Genomic DNA, 20,748 nt, shown 5'->3' with positions numbered 1-20,748 from the left:
GCGGGATAAAAGGTATCATTTGTCAAGAAATGGTAGTAATATCTATTTTGTAAAATGATATGGTACGTTATGATCGTGATGTTAATAATTTGAAAACGTATAACTTCTCTAAACATTTTCAACGGCTCATTTCCAGAAGGGTTTTAACTCAAAATCTGCTGTTTAGGTTTTTCGGCGGGCTGATTTAAATAAAGAATCAGCTAGAGATTAGAGATTTTTTATCCATTAGATTTTTAGGCACCGACATACATAACACGAATGCAATAGCGTGCGTGCATAACATGTTCTGGTTAAGCCAAACACCAAGACTTATCAGGGTAGTGAGTATGGGAGCCGGGGTAAACTAGTAACAAACTGGGAATGGTACCAAGGCTGCCCAAACCGCACATTCCATATGCCTTGCCAGAATGACACGTTCCATCTGGTGACGATATCACAGGAAACCGGTAAGAAGCCCTGAAGCACCTGCCTTGCGACCAGGGAGTAGTCGAATCTTGCTGAGATCTCTCTAAAGATTAACCACAGATTTTATTTTGTTATTAGTATCGGTACACCCCTCTAGTGTTAGATGGTAACTGCTTACTGCGTGTTTACCTAGATATCTTCTAGCAAGATCCAAACACGTCTATAATATGTAGGTCATGATATTTCACAAAAGGGTGACACCGAAACAGATATCAAAATACGTCTGATGAATATAGAAAATATAAAAACTATTAGAAAATGATAATTCAATTTAATCTTAAGCTTAAGTCATTTTGGTGAGTAGTGTAAGGTACAATTGTGTAAAGAAAGGTGCAATATTTTTAGGTAACAAACTTTAATTTCCAACAGCTGGATTGGGGAAAATCATCCATTCGGAAGTTCAAAACTCAAGCAACGGTCTGTACTAAATATGTGTACAGAGAGCAAGAAGGTATAGAATTATCATGTTTTTCTATTTCAAGTAATTGAAATCAAGCAGTATTTTCTTTATTTGTTTGAAAGTGCCGCTTTGAACTCTAACTGCTATAAACTGACCATCGCCCGGAACGCTCGACATGTGAGGTCGTTCAACCCGCTGATATGCCTGCCGCCTAAGTTCCTGATATGAACTTGGGGAAAGATCAGTAATAATCTTAGCAGGGGTTTGGCTCAACGACAAGATTGACAAAGGGATTTAGAACAATCTGATCTTTCCCTGTGACCTAAATTAAAATACATATAGATTTCTTATAATTAGACGTAAAATTCTTGAATAATTTTATCAGTCCGGAAGGCGATGACGTCAACAATAGGTCGACTGTTTGGTCCGCTAGCTCCAAGCCCAGCCATTGTCAAATACATGTATGACTCATGTACAAATATTTGGTGAACGTGACATTCCTAACAACTGACATATTTACACCGTTTGGAAGGGAAAAGTCGACATTGAACAAGATAGGGCTCACCAAAAAAAGTGTGGTGTTTATTCGATATTCATATGTATTTGAAAACATAGTTTAAATGGGAAGAAAACAGCTAAAAAAACTCTTAAAAGTGGACGGGACACCTTATTTGGCCCCATTCCTATCGATTAATTGATTTGTGATATATGATATTTTTCACGTCCATCCTCTACTTATACGGTAGGTGGCGTTGGTGTCATATGGTGACATAATCCAGCCACAGCTACTTTTCTTGACACCAGCGCCTCCTGGCGGAGCCTATGTTCTACACATGCCCCGTAACAACTCGTGCAATACATAGCCCGTGACCCACCGACCCAACCGATCATATACAACTTACAAGTAGTTCTATCCGTTCCAACTCGCGAAAAAACACAAACGTTCTATTTTCACCAAAATTTCATCGTCATCTCCCTAGCTTTCGACATACCAGGATTTGCTCTAAAAAAACAACCTGTCAGTCCTGGACTCCGTGACATTTCCACAACGAACAGATTACGAAGTTGAAATACTTCAGTAACTTTTCACGATCCCCGATATGAACTCGCCCTCTAGAGCCTGTCTGGTATGTGTCCATCCTTTTATAAGTAGCGGAACATGTTAGAAGACCATGCCTGCGGTCAGAAATCGGAGGCATGACCTCTCTAGAATCTGTCTTGTTATGTGCCCATCTCTCGATAAGCATTGGGACAAACTATCACACACGAATTGCGGTTAGAAATATGGTGTAACTGTTTAGCTTCACATTTTCATTTGTACTATTGACATGACATTTACCTCTGGCGGTTCACAAATTTACACACATATTATGAAGTTGTTACATGAAAGCACTCGAACGTAAACGAACGTCTTCTTGCGACGAGATTGAGAAGTGCAGTTCAATGCTACAATGAACTTGCTCGTAACAACAACTTGTCTTTGCCTGGATAGATACTTGCATATGCACATATAAATGGAGTGTTCAACTGTGGATCTTAACCATGAAGTTATTTGTGGCCAATGCTTTCGGCGTCATTTTTCATGTGTCATTCTGTATTTTGTCTGCCAACTTTCCACAATCTTTCCGGTAGCTTTAGGTCGGTTCTGTTCTTATTCACAGCCTGAGTCTACGATCATCGGCCTTCTTATCTTCTAAAGCATTGAGGTCCGTTCTTACGCCACACTGCTTGTAACTATTCAGCCATAAGTCCCAATATACACAGAGACTCATGATACTACCTCATTCTAGGTGACAGTAAATTATTGACTTTCCACCATGGTGTAGACATGTCAACGCCTTATGTCATCAACGGTACCTTCATCCGGATGCGCAGGATGCTTGTACCAATCTTTAGGCAACCTGTCAAACAAAAATGCAGTTTTCATCAAACAAATATTCATGTGGTGGATTCGAAATTTGCACACACACACGTGAAAAGATATTCCGTCTAGTTGATTAGCAAATCTAGCTCGCGATCGATGGTTCTAAACTATGGCGATATGCCTGCAAATGAGAAATGCCCCCCTCCCACCATAACTGAGTTCTACACCATCCTTAGCAACAGTGCACCGGTACTGTATCCATGCAATATAACAATGCCGTGTGCCATAAACTCAAACAAAGACTCGATTGTGAGAGGGGGAAATTACACAAGCGGACGCTACACAACTGTTCACATTTATTCCTCCTTTCATATTTACAGAAAAATGCTACCTACAGAATCATGTTATTGAAAATTGTGTACTTTGAGATCAGTTTCTCCTTGAACTTTCCACTTTCTCAAACAACGGTTTTAAAACACTACTAAGTGTATTTATACAAGACATACGGATACATGTAAGGTTTGCTACTTCTTATTGAAAATTGAGAATGGACCATATATGGTTAACGTTTAGGGAGGGGGGCCATATCAATGCCAGCTCCTTCTGGACACTAATCAATGTGTAATCATTATCCAGATGTTTATACATGTCGTTAATTCTATCAATAACTAAGCTTGTTTTTTTGCTGTATTTATTGGTGAGTTATATGATAAACTGGTGTGAAGGATATGCTGACGAACGCAATATAATAATACCTTTGACTACTTCAGACCAGTACTGTAGTTAGTTAATGTAACTCTTATAAAGTTATAATAAATAACCAGATGTCGACATTTCAACCTTTATCCTGTAAGAGAGCACATGCGCATGAAAAGCAAACATTGAGTGGGCAACGCTGACAAACGTGTAATGGTTATTGTAACAAGAGCACTCCACATACCATTGTCTCGTGACTTTGTTCGTTTGCGTTTGTGCTCGGTTTTTCGACTTTGAACACCCTTGCGTATCAGATTCGCGGTGTCGCCATCTTTGACGTGTTGAGGAAGAAAAAAAGAAGACTGTCGTCAACTGTGTTTCTACATTGTTCCGGAAAAACCTGGTCTTTGTTTGTGCCTATGGTGAGTGGACCTGCCCACCTGCACGCACACCGACATTTGTGGTAATTGACTCGCCATGCTATGAAGTAAAGTACTCGTCGACAGGGAATAACATGTTCGGGAACTCAAAATTCAAGCTACCTGGGCTTGGAAGCCATGGCAAGAGCAGCAGAGAAAATAAGGAAGACGTCAAACCGACCACACAGATGACCGGATACGTGACCATCACGGATCTTAAAGACGAAAATCAGCGCCTTAAAGAACAGCTTTCAGAGCTGAACCAAACCATCGGCAACGTCAAGAAAGTCACCGAGGAAGAGAAGACAGGTTTGAAGAGGAAGCTGTCAGAGAAAAATGCAGAAATTGAAGAACTGCGAAAGGAGGTAGGTATTCTTGTTTATTTAAAGGCCCACTATGTAGGATTTTGGCGCAAAAATTGAAAATATTCTTGTGAACAAATCTTAGTATTAATGGCAGGTACTGACATGTACAACCCCTTTTCAGCATATTTTCTTCATTATTTCATCTATTTTTGGTGTTTGTGAACAGTACAAAAACAAAACAAAAACTCCCGGACACCACCTCAATAGTAGATAAACAACAACATCCCAGTGCACTGGAGGACCCCCATGGTGGTCTAATCACTTAGGCACACTTTAGACTGCCAGATGTCATGAAGCTCTTCTTCTTTGGAAACACTCATATCTTTTTCCAAGAGGGTAGAATACAACTATTAATTTATTCTAGAGAGTCTACTTTGAAGGGTATCAATAAAGTGTGGTTATTTTCCCTTCTAAACTGCAAGAACTCTGGTAAGGATGATTTTTACAGAAACTGGTAAACTGTAAACAGGCACCCCACTGGGCGATCAGCCTGATAAGAAGTACAGAAGCCATGTGTGGCCATGTGTTAGTTTCACACTGTGTGATGTTTTGGATGGAGGATAACAGTTTTTTAAAGTTGTTTGTATGGTGCAGTAATGTTGTAACCTCCCTTCCTGAATATCGGTTAGCAATTCTATAGAGTTGATAAAGCTTGCTATGCAAAGAAACAGTAGGAAAATCTACTTTCTGTATTGGCCTAAAACTACATAGTGGGTCTTTAAGACAGTGTGCCCTTCTTCTAATGATATGACATCTGTTGTAACCAACGCTTTGGATCATAAAACATAGGACAACACTTTTTGCTGCATTTAATCAGGTGTTATAAAAGACTAGTTTTTTTAATTTTATTTCCAGCTAAATCAGCTTGCTAAATGTGTACCATCTAAACTTATAAAGTCAACAAGGAAGTGAGACGTGTAAAAATGGAGGTGTACATGCATCAACAGAAAGATGTTTCAAATATCTTGCCTTACTAACAACAAGGAAGTAAGGACAACAAAAAACTGGGGGTGTACATGCATCAAAAGACAGAAGTTTTAAATTACAATTTTCTCTATTTTTAGAGTGGCGTCGTAGGTATTTGTTTAAGACAGTTCATACATGTACTTCTTCTGTTGATATAACATATGTTGTAACCTCTATTTTGAATCATAAAACGTCGGGCAGCGTTGTTTGCCGTATATGATCAAGTGTTGTAATAGACAAGTCTTTAATCTAAATCAACTAAACGTGTAAGATCTTGCCTTAAAAAGTCAACAAGGGAGTAAGACGTGTAAAGAAAGTTGGGGAGGGTATATGCATCAAAAGACTGATGTTTTAAAACATTGTTTCTTATGTTTTAAGGTGGCAAGGCTACAGTCGGTTCTACAGCCCTTAATGCATACATCGACTAAGAAGTTGAAGAAGTTTGCAGTGTCTGGGGTGCCCATCGCCGAGTCCGAGGTCTTCAAGGACCTGCCGAGAGTGCCCAAGGGGTCTGGGTAAGTAGTTTTATACATACAGTCAAACCTGCCTAGGCGACCACCTTTTCAACGCGACCACCTGGCCATGGCGACCGCTTTTTCTCGGTCCCGAAAATTTTCCCCATAGGCACAAGCATTAAGCTGCCTGCCCAAGGCGACCACCCGTCCAACGCGACCGCGACCGCCACGAATTGGGACCGCAAAGAGCACAATCCCTGCCCATGGCGGCCGCCTCATTTCCAAGCGTGTGGTGACATCGGATCATTTTGCTGTCGGATTTCGCGGAAATGATTTTAAGACCTTGACGGACAAAAATATATGGACTAGCATCGATTCCTCCATTGAGTGATTTAATAAAACTTTCCCACTATAAACATTGTAAATACAAATGTTTGTGAATACTCTAATATCGATGTTGGTGTGCCCATCGTAATCTTATAGTTTACCGCAAGCTCGGTTCGGTTTAAACTCAATTTTCAAAACGATTACGTACGTAGTGCATGGCGTCAAAAAGTCAGATCTCACAGAAATTACTAGCCATTTCTTGTATTTTCAACAAAGATGTGTCTGTATCTTACTAAATTCCGCCGAAAAATGAATTTGCGGCGGGCAAAGCATCGGGCGAAACATGTTGTTTCTTGGTCCCGACGCCATCTTGGTTTTGGCACGGCCCAGATTGGCGTACCGCTGACCTTTGTAAAACACGACGCTTCTGTGTATGAACATTTCGTTATTGATGAAAATTAATATTCTTATTTTCTTTTTATTTCCATGAATCTCACAAACCTTTATGTACTTTATTGGACGCTTTGCGTTCTGTTCTGCACTGACTTACCTTTTGATGCGGTCGCACAGAGCTCGGTGGTGTGGCGCGGCGCGACGAAATCACACCGTTCCGTGTTCATCTTCAGTTGTCAGATCAAAAACCTTTTGCCCCTTTTATCCAGCGGTCGGCGCCCAAAAAAGGCTGGGGTCAGCAGGTGTTTTCAAGGGATTTATCGAAGGCCTTAAAACTTCGATTGAATGTGCGGGAGGGCACTGCGAGATCATCGTGGCAAACATTGTTTTGTTGTCAACATTATGACGAAAATTTGTAAACGATGTAACGTTAACTATATACAAACATTACAACGATAACGGAAAATATAATTTTTGTAGGATCTTTTTGTGTATGACAATTGAACCTGGTGGGGGCCATACTGTCTAAAATCACATAATTTTCCATCCATCTACGTAGTACACTGTATTTGAACACCTCAACCTGGAAACATGTTGTGAGTGGAATCCTCTTCATGGCGACCACCTGTCCATCGCGACCGTTTTTGCTCGGTCCCCTGGGTGGTCGCCTTGGGCAGGTTTGACTGTATATAAATGCTCAACAAATAATTGATATTAATACGTATACGTATACAGTCAATCCGGTAACATAAAGTGACAACACGAGATACTCGGCCACATCAAGCATGTAGATACTTCAAATCTTATACAATTAGTACTAAAAAGCTAGTTTTATTCTTTGCTTCTATTTTGAGTTATGTTTGACATTTGTTGCCATACATTGTACTGTGTACGATTTTCGTACATAAAGTTGTTCTACAACACTACATATATATGTTGAAACATGTATATAACAACTAAAAGCTTGTGGATTCTATAAGATATAACGTACAGGTGGTTAGTATATACATTTTTAAAAGGAATACCACTTGGTCTTTGATTAGTTAACAAATACCGCTACGTTTGGTTTAATTGAAGAAGGACCGTGATGGCTAAAGTGCACCGTAAATACATTTGTATTACTAATAAATCAACTATAAAATATGCCGTAGAGAATTTGCTCGTATTACTTGTACCTAGCCGCTTACTCTCTTTCAACAATGTACATCAAAAACATTTACATGGTTTTCATTCTTTTGTTACCTAAAACTTGAAGAAACAATGCAAACATCATGCATATGTGACACTTGTATAAATGTCAATGTATGGTAAATCAAGCCTGCATTAGAAAGTCGACACTTTGTCAGCTTTACATAGTACTTGTGTTGACCCGTACGATGGCTCATTATATTCTGTACGCTATAGTTACCTACACAGTACTTTCTGTACCTGTTTACACGGTAAACAGTGTGGGGGTCGGTCCGGGGGCACTTCGCGTCCTAATAAGTGACTAACTTTTGGCACAGCTCCACTCCAATGTTTCTAGAAAGACCCATATGTACGAATATGTTGCCATACCGATTCAACTGTACATTTCGTGTCCAGTTAATTTAAACGCCCACTTCTTGTTCTGAATCTGCGTTACTTACAACTGTCTCGAGATTTGTTTGAATGCTATCTGAACTTAAAATTACACAGTAGCTATAGAAAAAGAATGTTGTTCTGGTTATAAAAGCTTTATTCAATACATAACAAATCTGTCCTGGTAAAACATGTATCTGGCTAATTTATGTCTATTTAGGAGACAATATAAAAAGAAAACCAGTCATAAAACTTTATAAATACAAGAAGCTCAACGATGGAGTGACATCCTTAAGGTTGACAGCTATTCAAAATAGCAGATAACACAATTTACCGCACATTATAACATTCTTATTTGCTGATCTATGGATAGTAGCTAGTGCTCATTGGTTACAATTAGCGGACATATTTCTTTCCAAAAGAGCCTAAATCACAAAACGCTCTGTGCTACTTTACGCTTCCACATGTAAGAGCTAAATACTTCAATAGGACTTTAAAAGATTTTCTCTACTTTAGAAAGAAATACAAAAACTGGGTGCATTGATCCTTTCCCTGTGATGCTCCCCTTCCCCTTTGGCGTCACTTATCAATAACTAACGTGATATGTTTGGAATCCATTAGGCAAATAATGGCACTTAGGACACCTGCAGATCAATGAATTTCCTGTTAATCAGTTATAAAAAAGAACATATAACGATTACTTTCTTTCAACAACTCGCTTCAATTCAAAGCTGTATATTTTTTCTTATGGAGTAGATGATTTTGAGGTGGACAATTTTCTCCATCAACGTTGATAAGAAGTTGAGATATTTGACGGTGAACGTATTTACATCTACCAATATCATTATGACACATTCTGTATACCCCTTACTAATAAACACAACCGTACAATATGCGTGACAGTGATAACCTTTTACTAAAGCTAGTTAGGGCCCAAGTATTTGCAAAACAAACTAAAACAACTAACACACTAGTTTGAAATCAAAATGTGTAGTCTCGGTCAACAACACTACTGTATTTTGTTGCTAATTCTTACCCCTTCCTATCTGATAATTTCTAGAAATTACTCTCATGAAATATATTTTGGGATTTTCTTGCATCAGTTAATTGTTTGCTTGTTTGTTTGTTTGTTTGTTTACTTTTTCACATCACAAGTGTCAAGATGTTGATCAAGGCGGCCATCTTGAATAACGACTTTCTGAAGTACCTTGAAGAGGACCAGATCGACACCATAGTGGACTGCATGTACAAGAAGGACGTCCCCGCGGGGACAAAGGTCATCACGGAGGGGGAGATGGGGCTCCACCTGTACGTCACAGAAGGTACTGCAACCTCAATTCAATTTTACAACGGAGAAGTATGAGACGTAAGCTTGTGACACGTGACGGATGTGGACGGTACTTTGTGTAAAAACTGAGTAAGGGGACATGCAACAATTGCTACTTGAAAAAGAGTTAAGATCAGCATTTGAATCAATATGAAAAGTAATCTGTAAAAGAAAGGTCTACTTTTAAAAAAGACAATCCAACTCAACCTCAATATTAGTCAATGCTTTCGTCACATAGATTAGATGTTTTGCCTTACGATTTTCGAGTAGTGCATCATACTTATTTTCGCCATTTTCTTACTTCAGAGGGCGAGCTTCAGGTATCGAAGAAAGGCGAAATTCTGAGGAACATGGGCCGACAGACGCTGTTTGGTGAACTGGCTCTGTTGTACGACTGTGAGCGCACCGCAACAGTACAAGGTAAGTCTTCAGCTTTGAAGACCCCTTTATATTAACAATCTCGAAAAAAAGATCTCATAGACGAATATTCATATTTATTGGAGCCATCATATAATATTTTGATATCAAATTATCATATAGCCAGACTGTGTGCACAAATCACAAGCCTCCATTCCTATTGGTGCAATAATACAGCCATGACGCTACAAACACCGCTTCGCTCACTCCGTAGTTTATTCGGTGATAACAGTCACTGGCCATGCTTTGCGTATCTCGCTGTACACACCACGGAGTGGGTCATTAACCATTAATAGTACAATATTGCTGGACAAATAATAACGTTGACATTTATAAACAATAATGAAAGAATTCGTCCTTTAAGTTATCATTTAGTTATTCGTTGTATTCAAAGAGAAATATCTAAATTTCCGTTTATAATGTTAACCTTGTATCTTTTTTTTCTTCGAAATTTTGCAGCGCTGACACCAGCAAAGCTGTGGACTATTGACAGACGGATTTTCCAGCTTGTCATGATGAAAACCACCAAGACCAAACGTGAAGCATACGTGTCATTTCTCAAGAGGTGCATGTTCTTTTTTTCTTCTTTTCTATCGCAAAGCCCTTTTAATTGATGTTTGTAAAAATTTTGAAAGGTCTTCCTAAGTACGTTTCAATTCTTCAATTCTCCAATTCCACAGATGTTTCTGATAGTAATTCTCCCCAAATGTTCTACCCCACAGCGTCCCTCTGCTGCAGACCGCACCAGACCCAACCCTTGTGCGGATCGCAGAATGTTTGGAGGAGGTAGACCCCTTATCTATCTCTCTATACCTTTTTTTTGGCAACGCACCAGGGGTGGAGCCTTCTTCATTTATTTTCCAATTACATCGTGTCGTTTCAAGTTTGTAAAGTGTCTCTTTGGCCACAGGTCTTTTAGTCAATATTGAACTGTTTAAGAACTCTTTTCTTTCTTGTTTAGGAAACCTATGAACAGGGACAGTACATTGTACGCCAGGGGGAGGTAGGAGATTGCTTCTTCATCATCATGGATGGCGAGGTGGGTACAACATCAAATACGTCATTTTTCACAACTTATCGTAACATTTTAACGTCTCAATTGTGCTACCAACGCAATCGTCATGTGACTTAAATGGCGACCATCTTGATCTCATTCCCAGGTTCGTGTGACTGAGAAAGTTGGAAACAGAATCCAGGAGAAGCGGAAGCTCAAACGAGGAGACTATTTTGGTGAAAAGGCACTTGATGGCCAAGGGTAAGAAGCGCTTGCTGTGTGCTTTATTGAAGTTGTTCATGAAGAGAAAATACAGACCTTGAAAATGGAACTTTGAAACAGCTTTGAATACAAGTTCTGAATGTTGTTTGAGGTTTTTTTGAGTTATTTTCTCCTAGAATGTAATCAAATCTACTTATGGGGTTGAATGTTATAAATTCTTTTAAACAGTTTGAAAGAAAGGTGAACAGCTCTCAGCGTTTATCATAATCTCGTGAACAATCCTGGATAAACTGAAATATTAGAACTGTGAATTTGGATGTCTAATTATATTTTCTGCGGCTGTGTTTTACCAGGGATGTGAGAACTGCAAGCTGCATCGCGGAGACTGGAATTGTCAAGTGTCTGCTGTTGGACAGGGGGTGCGATGACCTTTCAACAGTTGGTGTAAAGTTTTGGAGACACTGTCTGATTATTTTCTTAGTTGTTTAAATTCCGAACGAAAGATTTTTATCATTCAAAAGGTAGACATGAGAAGATTATGTTGATCAAGATTGTCATGAAGAATTGTTCATTTTTACAGGCCTTTCATGAAACTGATAGGGTCTTTGCAAGAAATGAAAGAAGCTCTCGTCAGGTAAGAGATTGGTTCCTCGCGAGATATCACGTTACTTGAGTGACTCGTTATTCTTTGTGCATTACGAGTGCTGGCAATTGACAACATCGTTTTTTGTTAAATGTAATGCTTATTGTTTATAACATCAATGATGACTATCTACTCAGATTTATACTTTATACATGTAGTAACAAAAACGTACAGCGTCATTGTTAACAAATTTGAAATATAAAATTTTGTCGTTTTGTTTCATCCTCATTCCAGACGCCCTGGTTCCCTACCACGCCCCAAGTCAGAGTACGTCGACGAACAAATACTGCTTAAAGATCTCGAAACCATCGCAACTCTTGGAGTCGGTGGCTTTGGGCGTGTCAAGTTGGTAAGTACAATGTGGGGATCATTCATCGTTCTAAGAATTCGCATAAGAGAACGTATGCTTGTTTGGAGGGGATAGTGTAGTGGATAGTCGCGTGGTGGCTGGTGTGACAAAGCGTCGATAGAACAGGTATGCGGAACTTCAAGATGATTCACCTTCTTCTGTAACCGTTGACAATTGTCTGACCTTGTTTATTTAAGGTTCGATGGAATGACAAGGCTTTTGCCCTCAAGTGTCTTAAGAAACGACACATCGTCAACACCAAACAGCAGAAGCACGTGGCCTCTGAGAAGAGCATCATGATGTCGGCAAACTCACCCTTCATCGTCAAGTAAGATGGATTTCTTTATTTCTATTTTAGCTCTACTTCATACAAAATAAAGAAATTTAACAATTGCAGATTGGATCAATTCTGACAAAAAACTTTTTTTTCCTTTTTGCGGATATTCTTTTCAGGCACAAGTTTTCTTAATATGAAATGTTCTTGCTTGGCAGACTGCATCGTACATTCAAGGACAACAAATATGTCTACATGTTGATGGACGCGTGTTTGGGAGGTGAGCTTTGGAGCGTGCTAAGGGACAAGTAAGTATGAATTTCACAATAAAGGTTACTCAGTTTAAAAAGAGCTCGATGTGCAGGAATGCAGTCATGTTGATCTGTTGCTACCACCCAAAGCAGCGCTGGTCTCGTACAGCCTCACGCCAAAATCTCGCGAGATTTTATTAAAAATACAAACTTTCAAAAAGATTGGGGCCCAGCCATTGTCATGAAAACTTCATCACGTACCGTTAGATGCAACGAAAATTAAAGCTGTAGGTTCATTTGTTTAATTCATTTATTTTAATTATCTTTGTTTGCCTGGTTGTTTTCAGACAGTGCTTTCCTGACGTTACGGCTCGGTTCTGCACGGCTTGTGTGATTGAGGCTCTGTCCTACCTACACCACATGGGGATCGTCTACAGAGATCTCAAGCCTGAGAACCTGCTCATCGACGACAAGGGCTATGTCAAACTGGTACGTTTGGGAGAAGGAACTATAATCCTACTGGTGGCGACACCTATCAGAAAAGCACTGTACTGCAAAAACACACTGATCGTTTGTCAGCGTCATAACATTGATAAAAAGCATTGCATTGTGTCGCAACAAAAATACATTCGTCAGCGTCGAAACATACACTTTAATTTCACTAATTAATCTACCTAATTTGAATACTGATGAATAGAGAACCGGAAGATACAGTTACATCTTAAAAGATGACAGCGCAACCTGTATTCACTTCTTTTGTTTCTCCCAGTGTGACTTTGGATTTGCCAAGCAGATTGGCTATGAGCGGAAGACGTGGACGTTTTGCGGCACTCCGGAGTATGTCGCACCGGAAATCATCCTCAACAAAGGTCATGACCTTTCTACTGACATCTGGTCCATTGGAATCCTCATGTACGAACTGCTGACAGGGATGTAAGTTCAGAGAACGTTTCCGTTGTGCACCTCATGTTTGTACCGCTGGGAGCGCTCTTGCTTGATTGTGGTGATGCTGTGCTTTTGAAAATAACAAGAACGCAATATCATCTTTTAAACTGTCGTCCCAACTTTTGATTTTCTTAATTCCTCAGTAACCTCATTTTTTCATCTGAATCAAAAAGTACTTTGTAAAACAAGTTAAACATTTTAATCCGTTGATGAAGGTTAGACATCCAATTTTAATCGTCTGCGCTTGTTTGATGATTGTATATCTCCATCTATATAAGGGTACATTTTTGTTTCCATGTTGCTCTGCTCTACATTACTAGATAAAAACACTAATATTGTCGTTTATACGTTGAAACATAACGTGTTTATCTTCTGATTCAAGGCCCCCATTTTCTGCGACTGACCCAATGAAGACCTACAACCTGATTCTGAAGGGTATCGACAGCATCGACTTTCCGAGGAAAATCGGCAAGATGGCAAAGGATCTCATCAGACGACTCTGCAGGTCAGTAGAACACAAATATAGATTACGTCATATGATATCAGGTGACTGTTAGATCATCATCTCTATGGTATCATGCTGCAGTTCGTGTAAAATGTATAAAGCACAAGAAAACTACGTTATGGGATATCAGCTAACTTGCATGTCTATGATATTATGCTGAAGTTTGTCTATAAGGTATAAAGCACAAATAGATTATGCTACTGTAAATATCTATGGTACCGTACTGCAGTTCATGTGTAAGTTGTAAAGCAAAGGTCCGGTAACGTTCATGAAGGTTACATCTAATTGTATGGTATCATACTGCAGTTTGTGCATAAACGTGCTATACACTTAACTTCTTTGGATGATCACTAAAATCATTGTTTTCGGAGTCCCACAGAGAGAACACTGCTGAGAGACTCGGAAACCAGTCCAACGGCATTGTTGATATCCGGAGACACAAGTAGGTTTGGTATATCCTTCTTCAAGAAAATAAACACTTTCACCTGTTCATATGCTTTAAAACTGTAGTGCCTAGTACCAAGTGCGTTATTTCTTATCATCTCCATGAAAAAATCTCAATTTTTTCATGGAGATATTGTTTTGAGCGTGTTTGTGTGCGTGTCTGCAAATATTCATCCACGCACTATCAACTTTTCGCCAGCAAATATAAAACCACGTTCAAATTTTCCTGTCATTTTCATTTGTCGTTTATCCAAAACATTTGACATATGAAAAGAAATTTGTGTCAGTTAGAGAACTCACAATTACACTCTTTCTAGATGGTTCCATGGGTTTGACTGGGAAGGCCTGAAGAACAGGGCGATGTCACCTCCAGATCAGCTAAAGCCAGAGGTGGGTGGGAAATTTCATCAGTATTGAAATAACGTCTGACGTACCCATAGAACGCTGACGTCATGCAATGCCCTTTTTTGACCTCGTAAATTACACGACGTAAGCATTCCGTGACTAAGACGAATCACAAATCTACATGTACCTGTTGTTATAGAATTATGATTATCTTCATGTCCTTTGCTATGCTATATGCTTGATACAGGCAAGTGACAGACTGACAGTGATCAACGATAGTATTTTTGTTCAAAAGACAGAAATCTTAACACACAAACAAATCAATGACAATCAAATCAAACAAAACTAATCAGTTCACGTAATGTATACAAACGTAGCTGCATTGCGTCATCTGTTAAAACGCTTTGAGTGAAATGAAGAAAGTGAAGACTTAGCAGTTCTGAAATCTTCGCTGAGATACGACCATGATCATTGATTTTCTGTCTTTTGTGTTCTGCTTTCAGATTAATGGTCCATTTGATGCGTCCAACTTTGATCCGTACCCGGATGACAATGAAAACCCCCCAGACGAAATGTCTGGCTGGGACGTTGACTTTTAAGTCCTGTTGTCTCGCCCAGCCAATTAAGGCAAGAGAAGATGCCTTCGGGCTGATTATCCTAGTCAGAACCACCGTTAGGACGCCTGTAATCAAATAGATCAGTTATTTTGCAATCATTACAAGAGTCATGCCTTGTCCAATGATGGTGAAAAGGCGACGACCTAGTTTTCTTCAGATATCGTTTAGAAAGAATCAGACATGCAGCCTGTAGTTCTGATGATTACCAATGGCAATTAAGGTCAATTTTTGCAAACTCGTTGACCCATTGTTCACGTCATGCGTCAGTTAGAAGACGTGTTCTGAGAAACTGAGGTCTGTCTTTCTACGGCAGGCCAGCTATATCTTCTTGAGATTCTTTGTGGGGTAGACAGCTAAACGTTTACAATAATATTTTCAGATTTGATTAGGTTCCAATCAACAACGCAATAGTTCTATCGTTAACCATAATTAAGGGTTAATGACCTTTCTCGAGGTGTTTACGGTGACATAGCGCATGACAAGTGACCTATAACCACCGAATGATTAAGCAATTATTCTCTTAGTTCATGCCGTTGACATGATATGAAACTTTGATTGTGTATAATACAATAACTAATGTTTAAGTTTTCAGGAATAGTTTTTTTTTGCTCTAATGAAAATAACTGCGCACTGGAAATACTGTTATCACACAATGCAATGTAATGCTTATCAAAACTACAATGTATAAACTGCTAATTTGTAACTGCATTTATGTCATATGTCTCTTTGTATACCTTTGTTGATATTTTGCACTCTAACAATGATAAACAGCAACCTGTTGAACAAACCAAATGATACTTTGTAACATATCTTTTGTGAGCTGACGAATTGTGTAACACAGGCTAAACTGTATGGCATGTAAATTTGACAGGATTACCAGGCACAAGTGGCTAATCCCTGTTCCCTTTAGCCTATTTTCTACATTATACACATAAGGTCACTAAAGGTACGACTGCAAACATTCTGGACTTCGCTCTGTACGGCTTGACATGATCGTTACATTTAAGTTTCCACAAATCCTGGAATGTTTTTCCAAACGTCTTTTATCATAGTCACTGTGATTCTATTTCTGTCCAACTTCGATAGACTACTTTAAATAGCACAACTTACGGTAGATACTTGTCAAGGACACTTGTCAAATACGACATTGATAAGGACATTATTGTATAGGAGTTGCTATTTTGAATGCTTTTGCGAAATGAAAGGCAAAGTTGTGATGGGTTTAGAATAACCTAATACACCGTTACAATACTTCTCTGTACGTTCCTAGTTGCTATACATATGTGGCTGCCCAGTAAATGATGTTTAATACTATAAACGTAAAAGGAAACATGATTCGTGATATCTTATCTATCCTGTTCACGTTTTCGTCTTTGATGAGTTTTTCGGTGATCTCAGAAATGGACAACCTCCCTCCAAATGTTCGGAACCAACCCAGTCTTCCCATGTCCAAAGACTGTATGAACGAATTCCTTCGGGGTTCCTCGTTACTCCGAGGGGGGTCGTTAGTCATGGAGCTTCTTCGTCTCTTGTCTGAAAATCCAGATTCGTTTCCTAAATTATCACACCGTTTCTCCGACTGCGATCTTCTTGGTCTTGAGGGAAAGGTCGCTGCCTTTGCAAACCCTCTACGTTCGCTAGTCACAATGTCGTCTCCACTGCGCATACGTAGTCGTCCGTTCCCGGATATTGTTCTGACGTCATCATCGTCGACGTCATCAGTATCTGTGTTCCTCCGACCAAACGGGACGCCATGTTTGCGGACGAATTTTGAGTAAGAATGTCCCATTCTATCCGCCACGTCAACGTAATATCTATGTGGTCCCTTCCGTTTTATCCCTTTAATGCCTGGTATTGTCTCTATCCCGAACGGCGTCTTGCAATCAGGGCAACAATCTATTCCACAGTTCCTAACAGTAGTATCGTTCAGTCTCGATCTTGAAGTGCAATTAACATCTTTCTCTAGTACTTTCTTGGGAGCTGTCGTTCTTTCAATGGTTTCTTCGATTATTTCAATGTCATTTGGATCTCCTGCGATGCCTTCTTCATTGTCGAAGTCCGTTACGCGAAGGCGCCTTCTTATTCTACCAGTTGAGGTGAGATCTACGATGTCGTCAGAATCATCCGAGTCCTCCATCTGATGTATAATCCCTCCAGCAGGCTGCACCTTCCCCATCTCCATCAAGTCACCGTTTCGCTCCTGTGGTTTAGTTGTAAAAGTGCCAAAGGAAGGCAGGTAACGTACATATCATCTGGGGATGTTTTTACGGAATCTTTTGTACTTGTGCGATTATGCATGGTAGAGAACCTTGGCCCTTTGACGTGTCAATTTTTCTTTTTGTTGATTTTCCTATCAACTGTACCGTTAAACGGGGGCCCCTGTGTCAAAAACGGGAAATTTCTCAATACTACCAGCGACATCTTATAACTTCATTGGGTACCCTTAGACCGCGACATCAAAAAACGGCATCAATGTTATCGAGGCCTCCTCAAGAATGTCTTGTACACCTGGATATGTTAGCTCATACCTGTCTTTCGTATATCTCAATTTTTAATCAAGTTTCCTTAAAATGGTCTATTCTCGCACATACATGATATACTCAGGTCTTTTGGAACTATAGCCTTACCAGAAGACACATTTGTAGCAAGAAATGCCAAAGGCAATATAATCCATGGATCACTCGGTAACAAAATTAGACCAGGCCGAGTGAACCACGAAGAAATGGTGTAGGGAGAATGTCATGTGCCACGCTTCATCTTGTTTGCCTCTAATCATAGTTCTCGCTAGGCAAGCCCCATATTTCACCCACCTATATTGCTATATTAGCTCTCATAAGATGTTCATTGGTGCACAAGACTAAAAACAAATCGTTGCAATGCAAAAAAGTTGCTCAAAACTTATGAAAATCGATTCAATCCTTCTGGAGTTTCATGATAAATTGAACACAAAACATCCCTGCAGTTCCAATAAATTAAAAGCTACTAGAGGGTCTAAACCAACGTATTCCCCAGCATAACCTGAGATACCAAAACCGGAAGGTCCCATGTAGCACCAAAGAAAGCATCTAGGTGGCCTTTTTTCTGCTGAAACCTACCCACACACCAAATTTTGTAGCGATTCATAAATAGCTTCTTGAGTTATGCTGTTAGATCACAACCACACAAACAAAACAATAAATGCCAGCAAAAACACAGCCTTAATTTTTGGCAACGGTAAAAAGATTTATGTACCTCCTGAAAGCTTCGATTGTAAGCAAGTCTTCGCCACTTTCTTCTGACTCCTTCTTTCTTTCTTTTCTTCATGGTGGCCGTGTGGTAATGGTAGTTCACGGCGGCGTATTCCAACAAAGCGCCGAAAACAAAGATGAGGCATCCCACCAAGTACACATCAATGGCTTTGACGTAGGAGATCTTGGGGAGACCCTGTCGCACCGTGGCGTCCAGGTTTGTCATTGTGAGCACAGTCATGATGCCTGAGGGGAAACAAAAAAAATGGATTAGACAGAAATAAGATTGAAATGTCTACCATGCAAGACGCCTAGAGCTGTGACAATAGATCATGATCATGGTCCTTTGTGTCTTACTTAAGTTCTTTTGTATCTATTAGATCTAGATTTACATACATTATTGCAGGAGATGTACGAGCACGTATCATATTATTGCAGTACACCTTGATACGTGCTGATACATCTAGCTGCAAAGATGTGTCAAAATGCATCTCTAAATTAATATCGGCTGGTAGATTTCTCAGATTCTTCATCATTGAAACAGTTATTCGAAAATGAGTGAATGCATGACAGGATTCGCATTCTTTTATTACTGCCAATCTTTTTAAGATATGCTAATTTAGATCGATTTAAAAGTGTCTTCGATAGATCGACAATGACACTTAAAACCAAAGTTTATGTGGGTAAAATAAATCCCCCGCAATTTATCGATCCATGATAAGGCATGTAGATGCGTACCAAGAGTTGCCTACAGAAAAACTTACAACCTTTTCGGGTACACTTTATTAAAAAAAAAGAATCTATAGTTACCCAGAAGAACCCGCGCGGCGGAGGCATCTGGACTGATCCAAAACGAGACCCAGGAAACAGCCACCACAAGGCATGACGGGAGATATGTCTCTGATATAAAGTACCCCATGTTCCTCCGTATCACGAAGGAAACAGCAAGCCCAGAAAACTGTCCTAAGAGAGCAAATAAAAGTCTTAAATCATTTCGTCTTGATGGAATAAACCATTGAGTGAGCGAAGCGCGCAACTCCTTAATTACAAATACATGGCCGCTTTTGTATAACAACAACCAATAAATCATATCTATATAACAATAAGAAATGTCTAACCCGTGATTTTCTATACGTGAACTCGTCACAAAATGGTGACAGGGAAACATCAAATGTAGGTCAATTTTGTATTCTTTATCATTGGCGGAGATTGCGAAATACTGGCAGTTAATGGCGGCAAGTTATTTCTTTGCACAATTGCCCGCACAAGATTTTCTCTGACAACAAACAAAGCTTACTGCAGGTATTTCTGACAGTTTTTCAGTTTTGAAAAATGTCCCCTAGCATTCGTTTCTCATTGCGCACTTACGTAGAAGAGGTCATGCACTATAGTTTATCACGTTCTCTTATTTTACTATGGGGCATATGCTGCATTCGAAAAAGAGGCTCGACAAATTCAGCTAACAGATAAAAGTACATTGCAGCCGTTTTCTTCCATTAATGCATTACCTTATCTTTTCCCGAGTCCGTACAATCTGGATGAATTAAGGCCCTAAGTGCTCGTGCCGGCGGCACTAACCTGTAGTGTACTGTGCCGCCCTCTCGTGGGTGTCGTAACCGTCCAGGTCAAAGTGAGGCAACTCGACATTTTCAAATCCTCTCACGGATTCAAATCCCCAAAGCCAGTAGTACACTAAATCTTCAGTCGTATAACCGTCTGCAGATGAAAAGCGTCAGATAGTATATCTTGATTACTCCCCGACGACCTATCTATTTCAAGTCATTTTGAATGTTCAAAAGTATCATGATTATGAGTCTGCTGCCCCAGAAACTAATAGAAATATATTGATTTTGACCCAACTACGTATATCGTTAATACAAAACGCTTTACACTTGACTGAACTTGCCTACGTCGCAATTACCTTATTTTTAAATTTTGCTCATCCATCTCGACAATAAAAGGTATTATGAGTTATCCAAAGGTATTTCATGCTCAGTATTGAGTGCCATGTAATCAAAAGACAAGCTTATAATATGAAAATTGATATGCTTGCAAAACCGTCAGCACAACATATTGCCAAGTATTTAATATATAGGTTTATAATGTTAAGTCTTACATGTCTCGAACTGGAGGGTGCAGTTTTGAGCATCCAGTGGGTACATGTGCATCTTCATCCAGCATGAGGCCGTGGTTGTTAGTCTGAATAAAATAGAATGACACGGCGTGTCAGTATCGTATCGTTAGAACATTCAAGTTCTCTGAATTACCAATGGCCACT

At 39.6% G+C, this 20,748-nt stretch overlaps 2 protein-coding genes across 2 annotated transcripts in view; one reads left to right on the top strand and one right to left on the bottom strand.

Moving 5' to 3' along the window:
* The first annotated feature begins 3,644 nt into the window (after positions 1–3,644).
* LOC136448330 (cGMP-dependent protein kinase 1-like) lies at positions 3,645–16,268 on the top strand. Its single transcript, XM_066447730.1, has 19 exons — positions 3,645–4,209; positions 5,554–5,690; positions 9,066–9,232; positions 9,544–9,657; positions 10,114–10,219; positions 10,377–10,440; positions 10,616–10,693; positions 10,815–10,909; positions 11,224–11,289; positions 11,451–11,504; positions 11,748–11,862; positions 12,060–12,190; positions 12,355–12,444; positions 12,735–12,876; positions 13,157–13,320; positions 13,715–13,837; positions 14,217–14,279; positions 14,599–14,671; positions 15,130–16,268. The coding sequence occupies exons 1-19, from the start codon at positions 3,940–3,942 to the stop codon at positions 15,223–15,225; spliced, it is 2,148 nt and encodes a 715-aa protein (XP_066303827.1). The 5' UTR covers positions 3,645–3,939; the 3' UTR covers positions 15,226–16,268.
* LOC136448331 (gamma-aminobutyric acid receptor subunit beta-1-like) overlaps positions 15,511–20,748 on the bottom strand; it is a 24,125-nt gene continuing 18,887 nt past the window's right edge. Inside the window, exons 6-10 of the mRNA XM_066447731.1 lie at positions 20,587–20,669; positions 20,049–20,186; positions 19,281–19,433; positions 18,475–18,716; positions 15,511–17,443 (exon numbers count right to left, since the gene is read on the bottom strand). Coding sequence (XP_066303828.1) covers positions 16,517–17,443; positions 18,475–18,716; positions 19,281–19,433; positions 20,049–20,186; positions 20,587–20,669 — 1,543 coding nt within the window. The 3' untranslated portion in view covers positions 15,511–16,516. The remainder of the gene's footprint in view (positions 17,444–18,474; positions 18,717–19,280; positions 19,434–20,048; positions 20,187–20,586; positions 20,670–20,748) is intronic.

This window comes from Branchiostoma lanceolatum, chromosome 14 (genome assembly GCF_035083965.1).
Source record: "Branchiostoma lanceolatum isolate klBraLanc5 chromosome 14, klBraLanc5.hap2, whole genome shotgun sequence".
NCBI lineage: Eukaryota > Metazoa > Chordata > Leptocardii > Amphioxiformes > Branchiostomatidae > Branchiostoma > Branchiostoma lanceolatum.
Note: the sequence above shows the minus strand (reverse complement) of the source record. Positions and strands in the feature narration are given on the sequence as shown.